Source organism: Hyaena hyaena, unplaced genomic scaffold, assembly GCF_003009895.1.
Source record: "Hyaena hyaena isolate Hyena2069 unplaced genomic scaffold, ASM300989v1 scaffold_312, whole genome shotgun sequence".
Taxonomy (NCBI): Eukaryota; Metazoa; Chordata; class Mammalia; order Carnivora; family Hyaenidae; genus Hyaena; species Hyaena hyaena.
Window position 1 is genome coordinate 1,965,914 of NW_024080943.1, and position 13,904 is coordinate 1,979,817.

Here is a 13,904-nt window from a genome sequence, read left to right on the forward strand (position 1 = left end):
GGATGCCTGCGAACTAGGGGGTGATGGCAGCCAGCTACATTGCAGGCAGTGGACTCGGGTGGAGGTGGACGGGATGTAGAAAGGTGAAGGGAATGAAGAGATGTTTAGGAGACAAGTTCCAAAAGCTTTGACAGGGAGGTGAGAGAGGAAAGGCTCAAGGGCGCCACCATTGTTTCTCCCTCTCCCAACCTGACGATGTAGTGTTGTTACTTCCCCGGATGGGGAGTGTCCGAGAGAACCAGGTTCGGGAAGAAGGTCATAAAATTGGTTTTGGACATGTTGAGTTTGAGGTGCTTTTGAGACTTGCAAGAGGTCATGTTGGGTAGGCACTCAGCCCCAAGTGTGGGGTTTGGAGAGGATTAGGCTGGGAAAATAAGTAGACGGGGCTACCGGTGTGTGGGTGCTATGTGTGTCCAGGGAGGGATGGGGAATGGAAGGAGAAAGGAGAGTTCTAGCACCCAGCCATAAGGGGCATCAAGTCATTTCCCACATCAGAAAAAGATAAGATAAAATAAAGCATTCACCTCCTTTCATACATCAAACACCACCCCTGGGATCAGTGACCTTGAGCCCAAATCCCAAAGCTCTCTATGCCACCCAGGCTGAGTGAGTGACAGGCCTGCAGCCTTCCAGTCATCCCAGCCTGCTTCCACCCCTGCAGGAGGCCACAGTAAGTGACAGCTCTTAAGTGCTTTTCCTAGCACTGGTGAGAAACTTGTGGGAGTTTTGCACTCCTTTTGTCTAAAAGCCTCTGTGTCCAAGTTGAGATCATTAAACTGTGCAGGGACTCAGTCTCCTGGTAAATTTCGCAGTTTTTCTGGGTTCCTTAGGACTTTGCTGCACACAAAAGACACGGTCTCTGTCTTTGTGCCCTCTCCCTTCCTCTGGAGTAGCGAAGTTCACCGCCTGACTGTGGCTGAGCCTTCTGGGCTGTAGCCGGTGAGCTCCGTGGCTCTGCTCTGCAGGGCTTCTCGGCTCCCAGGGTCATCCTCCTCCCCTCCGAGGCAAATGAAGGGAAGCCAGACTTGCTTGGTTGCTGTCAGTATGTCAACAAATCTCTTAGTACTCCAGGCACGGGATGCTAAGATCTGTGGGGCTTAAGGCAGGGAGTCTGCCTGGGGAGAGGGGCCTCCAGCCTTCTGTAGAGAGAGAATTGTTTGCGAGCCTATGGGGAGCCTTCAGTTCAGCTGCTATGAGCCTGAGCTGAGCCGTGCCTGGAAAAGTCTAGGGTCAGCTGAGACCCCAGGACCACTTCCTCCTTGGACAATGATCTGTTCTTCTGCCAAACCACAGGGTCTTGGCTAGCCTTGAGAGCCGGCATCTCCAGCTGACTGGTTTTTTGAGGCCACACAGTGCCCCTGGAGAGGAAAGGGTGATTCGGAGCCAACTCTGAGGCAAGCAGCCCAGCCTTCAGTCTCCAAGCCACAGTGTGGCTTCTTCTGTCTATTGCCTAGACTGGTCACAGAGTCTGGGGGGGAGGGGAAGAAGACAGGCTCATCCTGTAGAACCCTATGCTGTGGAGGAAATAGGAGGGACCACAGCTTCGGGGAAGATTCCCTGGAAGGTGTACACTGTAGCAGTCCCTAGGAAGGGACAGAACTTGACACTGTACAGCACGGCAGTATGGGGACATTATGGGATTGTGCTATGAGTTTTGTTTGTTCAGACATTATTGAGCACCTACTGTGTGCTAGCCTCCTTGATTAGGAAACGAATACTAAGGTGACCAAGAGCTCTTCCAGGAGCAGATATGACCGTACACAATGGAAATATGAAACAGGCTGTAGCAGAAGTGCCCAGAGGACTGAAGCACACCAGAGAGGGGCAAATAAGTCTCCTGGAGGTGGCTGGGTCTTTTATGATGCGGACAGGCAATTTTAAGTGGAGACAAAGCATAGACATGTAAAATAATCACAACATGGCAGCTACTCTTTTTTTTTTTTTGAGGTTGATGGTATGGACTCTAGTCCTGGCTTCATGACTCAGTGTGATGTTAGGCAATTATCTCAGTTCCTGTACCTCAGTTTTCTCTTCTGTAAAATGGAGACCACAGACCCTATATCAAAGGTTGTTTTAGTAAAAGATAGTAAATATTAAGCACTTACTACATTCTAGACCCTACACACACATAATTTCTAATTCTTACAGCAACGCTGAGAATAGGTTTATCCATTTTACAGAATGGATAGTGAAAAGAAAAGTGACACTGAGGTCGCTCATGCTCATATGGGTTAAAAGCTGGTGTGGGGATTTGAACCCATCTCTGTCTGGCATCTAAACTCATGGTCCTTCTATTCCATGTCTAGTGGGAGAAGAACACTAGATGTAAGCAGAATGAGGGCATAATGACACTTTTTTTTAAAATTTTTTTTTAATGTTTTATTTATTTCTAGGAGAGAGAGAGAGACAGCGTGAGCAGGGGAGGGTCAGAGAGAGAGGGAGTCATAGACTGAAACAGGCTCCAGGCTCAGAGCTGGCAGTCAGCACAGAGCCCGACGCGGGGCTCGAACCCACGAACCGCGAGATCATGACCTAAGCGAAAGTCAGACGCTTAACCGACTAAGCCACCCAGGCGCCCCCATAATGACACTTTTTGACACGTCCTCTCTGGTTGGTTGTGGTATATCTTGGCAGACCTGTCCAACACCCAGTTTGGCTCTTCGTAGAAGTATGGTTATGAGTTTCCCCAATCGACTGTGAGCAAAATCTTTCATGAATGTGTTTCTCATAGGGCAACTGGAAACACCAAAGCATGAATTTTCACACTGGAACTTTACAACGCAATAATAAAAAGGCAAATAAGCCAATAGAAGAGAGGGGACGAGGGGGGGCAAAAATATTTTAACAGACTTTTCACAAAAGAAAACAGATGTATGGCCAATAAGCATATGAAAAGATGCTCGGCATCATTATGTACCAGGGAAATGCAAAATAAACCCACAATAAGATAGACATATACCATATAGCTAAAGCGAAAAAGTTCAAAAAACTAAAAACAAACATTGGGCAGGATATGGAGCAACCAGAACTCTCACATATTATTGGTGCAAGTATGAAATGTAACATTTTGTTAAAAGCTCTGGCAGTTTCTTAAACAGTTAAATATTTACCTATTCTTTGAGCACTCCTAAGTATTTAAGCAAAGGAAATAAACACATGTCTACAGAGTAATTTATACAGCAACCTAGTTCATAATAACTAAAGTCTTGAAAGAGCTCAGGTGTTCATCATCAGGGTAAAGGAAGGTGTATTCATATAATCTAATACTATGTAGCAATAAAAAGAATCTGCTGATACACGCAAGAACTTGGATGGTTCTCAGAAACATTCTTCCTGTGAAAGAAGTCTTACACGAGAAAATATGTGTACTATATGATGGGTTCACTTATAAGCTGGTAGAACAGATTAAGCTATTTTGTGGAGAAAAATCAAAACAGTGGTTGCCTCTGGAAGGTAGGAGGGGACAGGGATTGACTGGCAAGGGGCATTACCCAACTTTCTGGGGTTTTAGGAATGTTCTGTATCTTGATAGGTGTATGCTCTTGTCAGACTCAGTGAATGTGCACTTGGATTGTGCATTTCATTGTATGTAAATTTTACACCAAATGAAACATGACAACAAATGTTAACCTTTATTTACTGACATGCATGCAGAAATATTTAGGGGGCAAGTGTAATTATGTCTGCAATTTACCTTGAAATGTACCAAAACATAAGAACTGAGGAATTTATAGACCAATATGTGATAAAGCAAGGAGAGTAAAATGTCAATGCTGGACTCTAGGTGATGGGGAAATACATGTTCATTAACAGGCGTTCATTTTTTCGATTTTGCTCTATGTTTAACGTTTATCATAATAAGGGGGACAGTCATTCGGGGGTTTTACATGAAAGCTCGGCATCAGGCTTAGGATTGAGCAAATGGAGGCACCAGAAGCACGAGCCCTGCCATGTGACCTAGCAAGAGTAACCTTTTCAGTCTGTGTCCTCAACTATCACATAGGCACTGCGGCAGTGGCGGCACTCGGTATTATTAAGCAAATTCTAATGGGTAAGAATATCGCAAAGTAGGGGATCATCCATTCAGACCCCCCACCCCCACCCCCGTCAGGCCAAATGCCCGTGGCCCTTAGAGCCCTACCGCGCGCCCTTAGACACACCAGCCACGAAGGACCTAGCTAGGCCGTCTCTCTGGTAATTTCACCCCGGTTTCCGGGACGGCACCGGAAGTCACTTCTCATACGCTCTTCCTATTGGAGGCCGGCCGCTCGTGGGGGCGGGCACCGCTGGGAGGCGGAAGCAGCCGCAGGCATGGCGGCGGCCTTGCCGCTGGTCCTGTTTGTCCTGCTGCTCCTGGGAACGGTGGGCAGGAGCCATGCGGAGCCCCCACGCGACAGCCTGCGGGAGGAGCTCGTTATCACCCCGCTGCCTTCTGGGGACGTAGCCGCCACGTTCCAGTTCCGCACGCGCTGGGATTCGGAGCTGCAGCGGGAAGAAGGTAAGAGGGTGAGACTGGAAAGGTATCTGTGGCACCTGCTGGGAAGGTGGGTAGAGGCAAGCTTTGGGGGCGGGGCTTAGAACCTGGGAGGGGTTTCTGGGCCCTGGACTTGGGGTTCCACAAACTAGCTCTTTGGGGGAAGGTGGGAGAGTTATAGAAGAACCCCATTTTACCGGTGGTGAAACTGAGGCCTGGAGAGGGGCAGTGACTCCTCCTGACTCCTAGTCCAGGTGCTCTTGACGCCGGTCCAGGCTGCCACTCCAACCCTTTAGTTAGAACCCTACGTCGACAACACTGGCGATGATGTTATTGGCCGTTACCTATTTGTCCTCGGTGCTAGGCACAGTGCTAAGTTCTGTGAGCGATTGTGAGGAACTTGTTGGAGATGTAGAGGTAAAGTCACTTGGTCAAGATCACATTACTAGTAAATGACACTTGGGTCTGGCATTCAGATCTCTGGCCCCAGAGCCTGGGGTCTGTTCTTTGGGGTGGCTGAGAACCTGTGCTGCAGGATGGTCACTCACCTTGCTCCCCCTTTCCAGTGTCTCATTATAGGTTATTTCCCAAGGCCCTGGGGCAGCTGATCTCCAAATATTCTCTACGAGAGCTGCACTTGTCATTCACGCAAGGCTTTTGGAGGACTCGATACTGGGGGCCACCTTTCCTGCAAGCGCCATCAGGTGCAGAGCTCTGGGTCTGGTTCCAAGACACTGTCACTGAGTGAGTGCCCACCTTGAGGCCTGTTGCAGGCCATAGAGGGGATGTGGCAGCCGCGGGTGTTGTCATCCTGACACTGCTCTTGGGGACAGCAGTTCCGTGGGGGGTGAAGCTGGCATTGGAAGTAAGAAATGATATTACCACCGAGTGGCATTCTTCACTTTGGTATTTTCTTACTTCCCCTAATATTCCCACGAGGTAGCACATTCATGTATCTACAGAGGCAGGTAACAAAGAATCGAAGCTTACTTGGATGTAAGGCAGTAGAAGACTGTGGCAAACTGGATAACCTTTTACTTATTTATTTTTTTAATGTTTATTTTTGAGAGAGAGAGAGAAGAGAACAGGGGAGGGACAGAGAGAGACACACACAGAGTCTGAAATGGGCTTCAGGGCCCAACGCAGGGCTCGAACTCTGAATGGCGAAATAATGACCTGAGCCAAAGTCGGACGCTTAACCGACTGAGCCACCCAGGTGCCCCAAACTGAATAACCTTTTAAAAGACATTCACTATCATCGTCGTCGTCATCATCATCATCATCATCATCATCCCAGGAGGGCGAAACAAAACATTTGTGCGGGCTAGAACTGGCCTACGAGATCCCAGATCTTGGTGTTAGAGGAGCCGCTTCTGTTTGGGAGAGGGACAGGTCTAAGGTTTAGGGAGTGCTGACTATTTCCTCTTAATCCCACTGTGAGAAATCAACACAAGTAGGATTTTAAAAAGTGGGGGGATCATAGAGCGGGGTGGGGACTGCGGCTAGAGGGCTTGAGAGGCCAGCTGCCATTCCACCCCAGTAGATTGTTGCCACGGGGGAACATTGTTGCCCGCTGTCGCTAGAGATTCTTATTTTCCAGGGATGCCAGAAACCTGGATTTTAGTGTGAAAATTGGCAAACTTAAATATCAGTAATTTCAAAATTTAAGAAATGCTACCTGGGCCAGCGTGCACACCAAATGAAACATGACCATGGCTTGGATAGAGCTTTCCGGCTTCTAAGTTTGCAATCTTTACTTGAGGCTTAAGAACTGGAGTGATTGAGGGGCACCTGGGTGGCTCAGTTGGTTAAGCGTCCAACTTCGGCTCAGGTCATGATCTCACAGTTCGTGGGTTTGAGCCCCGTGTCGGGCTCTGTGCTGACAGCCAGCTCAGAGCCTGGAGCCTGCTTCAGATTCTGTATCCCCTCTCTCTCTGACCCTCCTCGGCTCACGCTGTCTCTCTCTCTCAGAAATAAATAAAACAGTAAAAAAAAAAAATTGGAGTGATTGAAAAGCTCCGAGCAGAGGATTGTTGAAAAGCCCACACCATGGTAGTAGCAGATAAGGAGCAAGCAGTGGCTCCCAGGTCTGCCAAGCCTTTCTCGTTTGCCTGAACACTGGCTCCTCTGCCTGTTGTCCCGTCTGCTTTGCTGTCACCGTCTCCCCTCAGCTTATTATTGCCTATAATGTTGAGCCGATGGTGAGAATTTTTGCTTTATGCGTTCTGTTGTGAACACAGACAGCAAGTCTGTTGTGATATTTCTCTTTCTAATTTAACTTAATGTTTTCGTAGGGGCCTAGAATGGTTGTTTCCCCTCATTCAATGAGCCTGTATAGCTTAAGACTTCCCACTCCGAGGGTGGAACCAGGACTTACTTTCCTGCCCAGGGCGTTCACAGGGAAATATGCAGTTTCGCCCAGCTGGGCACACCTCCGTTGGTTCAGTGGGGTGACCTCAGCCCCTGCGGATGTGGGGCAACACAGGAAGAGGCTATGGTTGGGGAGAGCAGGAGAGCCTTCCTGGAGGAGGGGGCTTCCTTGAAGGTGGGCAGAGAGGGGTGAGTAGGGCATTCCCAGGCAGGAGGAGGAGTCACCTGAACAGAGACCTGTGGGGATGCAGGGATGTCCAGAGTGAGGAAGGAGAGGTGGGTAGCGCGAGACCCAGGAGGTGGCTGAGCAGGGCCGCGGGGCCGTGGCAGCTCCGCCAGCTAGTCAGTCTAATGGTTGGGCAGCCAAGCGCAGGCTTGCAGGGAAGGAGCAGAGGCAGTCCTGTGACGGGAGGTGGCTTTGTGTCTCCATCCAGCGTGGATACATCCTGGAAGGAGCTCAGTAACGTGCTCTCAGGCATCTTCTGCGCCTCCCTGAACTTCATTGACTCCACCAACACGGTCACGCCCACTGCCTCCTTCAAACCCCTGGGGCTGGCCAATGGTGAGCTAGCCCTGAGCCCCTTTCCTTCTTTCTGTTACCTCTTGCCTGAGCCTCTGCGTCCTCTCTCAGCTCCCACCTTTCTCAGCTGGGCCGGGTCATAAGTCCCCTGGGTGCTCAGGCCCTGGAGGAAGGCTTCCTGGGACCGTGTGGTCTCTGCCTTGCCTTCTCCTTCCAAGGAGAGGAGGGGGCCCCTCCCCAGTGGGGACTTTTGGGGCGGCGGTGCTGGAGACTTGCATGGCAAGCAGGAGGGGGCCAACTTTGGAGTATGGGTCCTGAAGAGTTGGGCCCCAGAGCCCACACCAGACAGCTTGAGTCTCCCTCAGGCACCGATCATGATTTCCTGCGCTACTCTGTGCTGCCGCGAGAGGTTGTCTGCACTGAGAACCTCACCCCATGGAAGAAGCTCTTGCCCTGCAGCTCCAAGGTGAGGCCGGAGCGTCCCGAATGTGCATGGGAGCCCTGGAGAGCGCGCCCCTTCACTGCCTGCCCCCCAGGCTGTGTTAGGTGCAGATATCCCACTGTGCAGGGTGCTGACCTGTCCCCTCTTCCCGCTTCCTCCAGGCAGGCCTGTCCGTGCTGCTCAAGGCCGATCGCTTGTTCCACACTAGCTACCACTCCCAGGCAGTGCATATCCGTCCTGTTTGCGGGGTAAGTCACGGGGAGTGGGGGTGGGGGTGCCATCCAGGGGCCCCGAGGGAACGTGCAGGTAAAGCCCGGAGCCTAGCGCCTGTCTCAGCCTGAGCCAGTAGTAAGCCTTAGGCGTGATGATGATGATTTGGGGCATTGGCCACACACCAAGGAAACCGAGTGGCTGCCTGGCAAGTGTCCAGTATGTCTTGGTCACAGAGCACAGTGGTTGAGAACAATAGCTGTGTGTGCAACTGCCAGCTCAGCCACTCTGGGCATGACCCTGAGCAAATCATTTTGTTCCCCTGAGCCCGGTTTCCTCCTCCGTCGAAGGAGAATAATAGTAGTATCAGTTCCTACAGGTGTCGGTGGCGGTTCCCCCGACTGGTACAGAATGCCGCTGGCACAGGGTCAAGTGCTCAGTAGCGAACAGTAGGAAACTGATGGGTGGGAAGATACGTGCTAGACAAGGAATTGGATCCGGGTAGGAGTCCCCAAGGCTGCGCGTGTGTGGCCGGGGGCGGGGAGTGATGCGTCCTCACTGCCGCCGTCTGGCCCTTGTGGTAGAATGCACGCTGCACCAGCATCTCCTGGGAGCTGAGGCAGACCCTCTCTGTTGTGTTTGATGCCTTCATCACAGGACAGGGGAAGAAAGGTAAGCTGCATCATTACCATTGCCATTATCATTATCGCTCCCCACCGGCACTGGTCCTGCGCCTCGTCTGGCCACACGAGGCCTTCCCCCAACCCCTGCTCAACCCTGCCCTCTGCTCCTCAGACTGGTCCCTCTTTCGGATGTTCTCCCGAACCCTGACGGAGCCCTGCCCCCTGGCTTCAGAGAGCCGAGTCTACGTGGACATCACCGGCTACAACCAGGTACCAGTGTCTGCAGTCACACCCGCCCCCCTCTGCCCAAGGCCGGCCTGCGCCTCTGCTCTCTTCTCAGCCCTGCCCCTGTGCCCCCAGGATAATGAGACATTGGAGGTGAACCCGCCCCCACCCACCACCTACCAGGACGTCGTCTTAGGTGCCCGGAAGACCTATGCCGTCTATGACTTGCTGGACACGGCTGTGATCAACAACTCCCGTAACCTCAACCTCCAGCTCAAGTGGAAGAGCCCCCCAGAGAGCGGTGGGTGCGGACGGGCTGCCAGGCACAGTGGGCTGCAGAGATTTCCCCTTGGGGAAGACTCCAGTCCTTCCTTTCACCGTGGATACAAGGCTTGTGTTTAGACCCAGGTCCCAAGTCGCTGTTCTTTTTTTTTTTTTTTAATGTTTATTTATTTTTGAGAGAGGGAGAGAGAGGAAGTGCAAGTGGGGGAGGGGCAGAGAGAGAGAGGGAGACACAGAATCCAAATCAGGCTCCAGGCTCCGAGCTGTCAGCACAGAGCCCAATGCAGGGCTCGAACTCATGAACTACGAGATCATGACCTGAGCCGAAGTCAGACGCTTAACCGACTGAGCCACCCAGAAGCCCCTCAGGTCGCTGTTCTGATTTAACTCCATCTTCTAAGCTCTGTGACCTTGGGCAGGTTCCTAAACTTAGCTGCCTCATCTGGAAAATGGGGACATAATTAATAACAGAGCAGAGTAGATGACATAATTAATGTAAAACACAGTTCGTCCATTCAGTCAGCAAATGTTTTCTGGAGACCTAAGACACCCTGCATTTGAGGAACATTATGTCTGTTGATTGAGGCAGACCTGAAACAGTTAATTACTTGTGGTTGCATTCAGTGTTACCAAGGAAACGGACAGACTGTCACAAGGGCAGCTGGTTTGGGTTGGAAGGGGCACAAAGCTCGGCACCTATAAGTACCTAGAGTAATGCTGACATGCTGTGGGCTGGGGAAGACGGGGATGATTCTGGAATGCAGGTTTCCCGGTTCTGATGGAAGAGCTCTTCCCTGCTGCCACCTGGCTTCGAGACCGAACGAGGCCAGGGGAGCGGGCGTGAGGAGTGACCGTTGCCTTCACAAGCCCTTAACCGTGGACTCCCCTGTGCAGAGGCCCCTCCAGTGCCCTTCCTGCACGCGCAGCGCTACGTGAGCGGCTACGGGCTGCAGAACGGGGAGCTGAACACGCTCCTGTACAACACGCACCCGTACCGGGCCTTCCCCGTGCTGCTGCTGGACACCGTGCCCTGGTACCTGCGGCTGTACATGCACACCCTCACCATCACCTCCAAGGGCAAGGACAACAAACCAAGTGAGAGCTGAGTCCCGGACCGGGCCCCCCGCCACTCCCTCGGCCCCTGCTTGCTCCCCCCCGGGTTCCCCCAAACCGTCATTTCTCCAGGTCATTCCTCAAATGTCTCGTAAACACTGCACTGGCACAGTTTGGAAGAGTGTGGAACGTGGAAAGGGTCGCCTCGCCGGGCCAGATACGGAAGTAATTTATGCCATAGAAATAATCCCAGCACGCCGTACTGCTGATTCTCAACAGGGCTTCCCAAGGGCAGCCGTTTCCTCATCTTTGGCACTTACTTGCCCCTCCTCCCTTGGTGCCCTGGGCACGTCCTTTTGTGCTGATTCACAGGCTTGCGGCAGAGGACGGGTTAGCAGCAGGAGAAACTGCGTAGGAAACAAAAAAAGATGAAGCTAGAAGAGACGGGTTTTGCCTCCCTGGGAGGGGTGAAGAAGTGTAGTTTCAAAAACGTATTTATATTTCCCATTTCGAAGAGGAGTTCCTATTTGCTGCGCGCTTTCCGCTAGGTGGCAGGCATAGCACCGAGTGGCGGGGACACCTACCACACAGGACTCAGGCACGTCCCCAGCGCCCGCGCTTAACGTCCCCGAGCCCCTCTCGTTGCCCACGGCTTTCAGCCTGGGGTGGTTTTACTTCTCTTTCACATCACCATATATACCACCTTCAGAATCTCTTCTTCAAACATCCCACCTCTGTGTTTTGTAGGCTTTTCTGTTTTGTTTCTTAACCTTTTGCTCTGGAAAGCATCAAACGCACACGCAGATGGAGCAGCGAGCGTGACGCGTGCCTGTCACATAGCGCCCGTGGCCTCCAGATCCCCTTGCTTGTGATCTCCGCCCTTACTTCGTTTCTTGGTTTTGTTACATTTATGCTGGAGTATCTTAAAACAGATCCTAGACACCGCATCCACCTCTAAGTGCTTCAGTATACATCTGTAACAGGGAAAGGGCTTCTAGAAAATACCACCTATCCTTGGCACTCCTGTTTCCCCCAGTGGTCTTAAAAATAACACTTTTAAAATTGATTTATTTGGGTTAGAATCTAAACGGGGTCCTCACATTGCATTTGCTTGATACGCTCTCGTTTCTCTCTCTCTTTTTAATTAATAGATTTCCTTTTCTTAGAGCAGTTTTAGGTTGAGAGAAAAACTGAGCAGAAAGCACAGAGTTCCCGTGTGCTCCCTCTCCTCCCGCCCTCAGTTTCCCCATTATTAACGTTTTGCATTGCAGTGTTTGCTCTTAAGTCTCTCTTAATCTATGACAGTTCCCACTTTTCTTCCCTAACTCTCTTTGTTGGAGAAATTTGGTCATTTGTTGTATGGAATGTTCTACATCCTCAGTCTGTCTTTGTGCCTGTGTTTAACATGTTCCTCCCTCCCTTATGTTTCTTGCGTGCTGGTGGTTAGATACAGACCCTTGATTAGATTCAGGTTCCACATTTTGGCCAAGACACTTGCGGTTCTGTGAAATTCCTGCTGCATCATCGCATCAGGCATCTGGTGCTTGGTGCCCCGGTTTTGGTCTGGCGCCCCGGTTTTGGTGACGTGAGGATTGACTCGATGGAACAGCGGCCAGTGGGACAGCGGCCCTGGAAACATCTTTTCCCTTTTCTAGGACCCCGCTACCCTCGCTGAGCCTGCCTGGCTTCCGCGATCCAGAGCCTAAGGCCTTGATAGGTAGGGACAAGGGTGCAGGTAGTCCGACCCCAGGAGACAAGTGTGGATGACCCTTGCCTGTCCCCAGGTTACGTCCACTACCAGCCCGCGCAGGACCGGCTGCAGCCACACCTCCTGGAGATGCTGATTCAGCTGCCGGCCAACTCGGCCACCAAAGTCTCCATTCAGTTTGAGCGGGCGCTGCTCAAGTGGACAGAGTATACCCCGGACCCCAACCACGGCTTCTACGTCAGGTGGGCTCCCCCCCCAATACCCCCCCGCAGCCTCCTGGCCCCCCGCTGTGCTGCTCTCCCGCGGTGGGGGGGACACGCACACAGAATGCCTCTCTGCGTCTCCACAGCCCATCTGTCATCAGTGCCCTCGTGCCCAGCACGGTGGCAGCCAAGCCCGTGGACTGGGAAGAGAGCCCCCTGTTCAAGTCCCTGTAAGTATGACCTCAGCCGCCTGCTTCGGGGCGGGCGTCCGCCTGGGCCATTGGGTTCCTGCCGGCCCGCCCGGGGCTGCTGTTGTCTCTTCCAAAGCGACGTGCAGAGTTAAGTCCGTCCCAGTAAAACTCCTGGCGGCCTTTAATATTTGTTCTGATTCCGTGAAACGATTCTGAAGTGCTTCCAGAAGAGGAACTAGGTGAGGAGAGCTGTGGTTCTAGCCTGTGCTTCTCACAGATTCTCTTGACGACTATTTCCCGAGTGCCCATCAGGTGCCAGTGCTTCAGAGAGCACCGGGCACACGTGCCCCTGCCCTGCTCCTGGCGACAGGCTCGGGGGAGACTCTGGTCTAGAGTAATGGGGTCGGGGGTCGTGCTCGGGGGCACTCTAGTGGGTTATCCAGGAGGGCTTCTCTGAGGAGTCAGCCTCGAGGCTGAGGAAGAGGCAGCCCAGGGCAGGCTGGGCCACTTTCCTCACCTCAGCACAGGGCCGCTCTCCTTCGATCAGGCTTCCGTGCTGCCTTACGTGTTTCTCTGTTGACCCGAGATGTCTTCTGTCCCAAAGGCTTTGAGGCGAAGAAAGCTTTGCAAACCCTGCCCGCTGCGCGTGGGCCCAGTGCAACCAAGGGTGGGGGTGGGGTGGGACGGGGTGGAGCAGCCTCAGCCTGCCTCAGCCCTCCTTCCTGACCCCCAGGTACCCGGTGTCCGATAGCTCTAGCTACTTTGTGCGCCTCTACACGGAGCCGCTGCTGGTGAGCCTGCCCACGCCGGACTTCAGCATGCCCTACAACGTCATCTGCCTCACGTGCACCGTGGTGGCTGTGTGCTACGGCTCCTTCTACAACCTCCTCACCCGAACCTTCCACATCGAGGAGCCCAGCACGGGCGGCCTGGCCAAGCGGCTGGCTAACCTTATCCGGCGTGCCCGGGGCGTGCCGCCGCTCTGAGATTTGCCCTCCTCACGGTGGGGCTGCTGCTAATCGCCGGGGAGCCGCGAGTTCTCTCCAGAGTTGGCTCGGGATGAGGCCAGGCCCTGGAGTGCCCTCTCCAGTTCAGTAGCCGTGAGCCAGATGCAACATTTGAATTTAAATTAATTTAAATGAAAAACTCATTCTCTCCGCTGTACCGGCCACGTTTCCGGTGCTCAGTAGCCAGAAGTGGTTAGTGGCTCCTGTATTGGAGAGTGTGGACAAACATTTCAGCCACTGCAGAAAGTTCTGGGACAGTACTGACCTAGATAACGGGGCATGCTGAGGAACTCCTTTCGCTGTGTGGTAGCTGGAATTAACTGGTTGTGGAATAAAAAGTGGCTTTCCTAGTTCTTGGCCTCCTGTTCTTGAGGCTCAGGAAGAGGGGTCTAGGGCCTTTTGCTGGGCACCTGCATCAGACTTCCTACCCTGCCCCCCAAAACTCCAACAAACAAAGCTCCTCCACCTCCTGCTGAAAATTCCTTCTTTTGATTCCTTACTGCCCTCCTCTGTGATTCCCAGAACTCCCTGGGTTTGGCTGGGAGTGTTGATATAAGCACGACCATGACCGTGAATCATCCTCTGCCTTCCAGGGG

General features: G+C 52.5%; 1 protein-coding gene across 1 annotated transcript; it reads left to right on the plus strand.

The window, feature by feature from the left end:
* Positions 1-4,290: 4,290 nt before the first annotated feature.
* Positions 4,291-13,661, plus strand: PIGT (phosphatidylinositol glycan anchor biosynthesis class T). The gene is made up of 12 exons (XM_039248498.1): positions 4,291-4,498; positions 5,041-5,218; positions 7,279-7,406; positions 7,730-7,830; positions 7,968-8,054; positions 8,601-8,688; positions 8,812-8,909; positions 9,000-9,165; positions 10,041-10,241; positions 11,984-12,149; positions 12,257-12,340; positions 13,035-13,661. Exons 1-12 carry the CDS (start codon positions 4,312-4,314, stop codon positions 13,285-13,287), a joined length of 1,737 nt encoding a protein of 578 aa, XP_039104429.1. The 5' UTR covers positions 4,291-4,311; the 3' UTR covers positions 13,288-13,661.
* The last annotated feature ends 243 nt before the right edge of the window (positions 13,662-13,904 follow it).

What these genes read in the sequence shown, in the direction of transcription:
- PIGT (XM_039248498.1), top strand. Translation starts at nt 4,312, where the DNA reads ATGGCGGCGGCCTTGCCGCTGGTCCTGTTTGTCCTGCTGCTCCTGGGA. An exon ending in TTCCAAGACACTGTCACTGA is followed by an intron (nt 5,219 to 7,278) that starts GTGAGTGCCCAC and finishes GTCTCCATCCAG; the next exon opens with CGTGGATACATCCTGGAAGG. An exon ending in TCTTGCCCTGCAGCTCCAAG is followed by an intron (nt 7,831 to 7,967) that starts GTGAGGCCGGAG and finishes CGCTTCCTCCAG; the next exon opens with GCAGGCCTGTCCGTGCTGCT.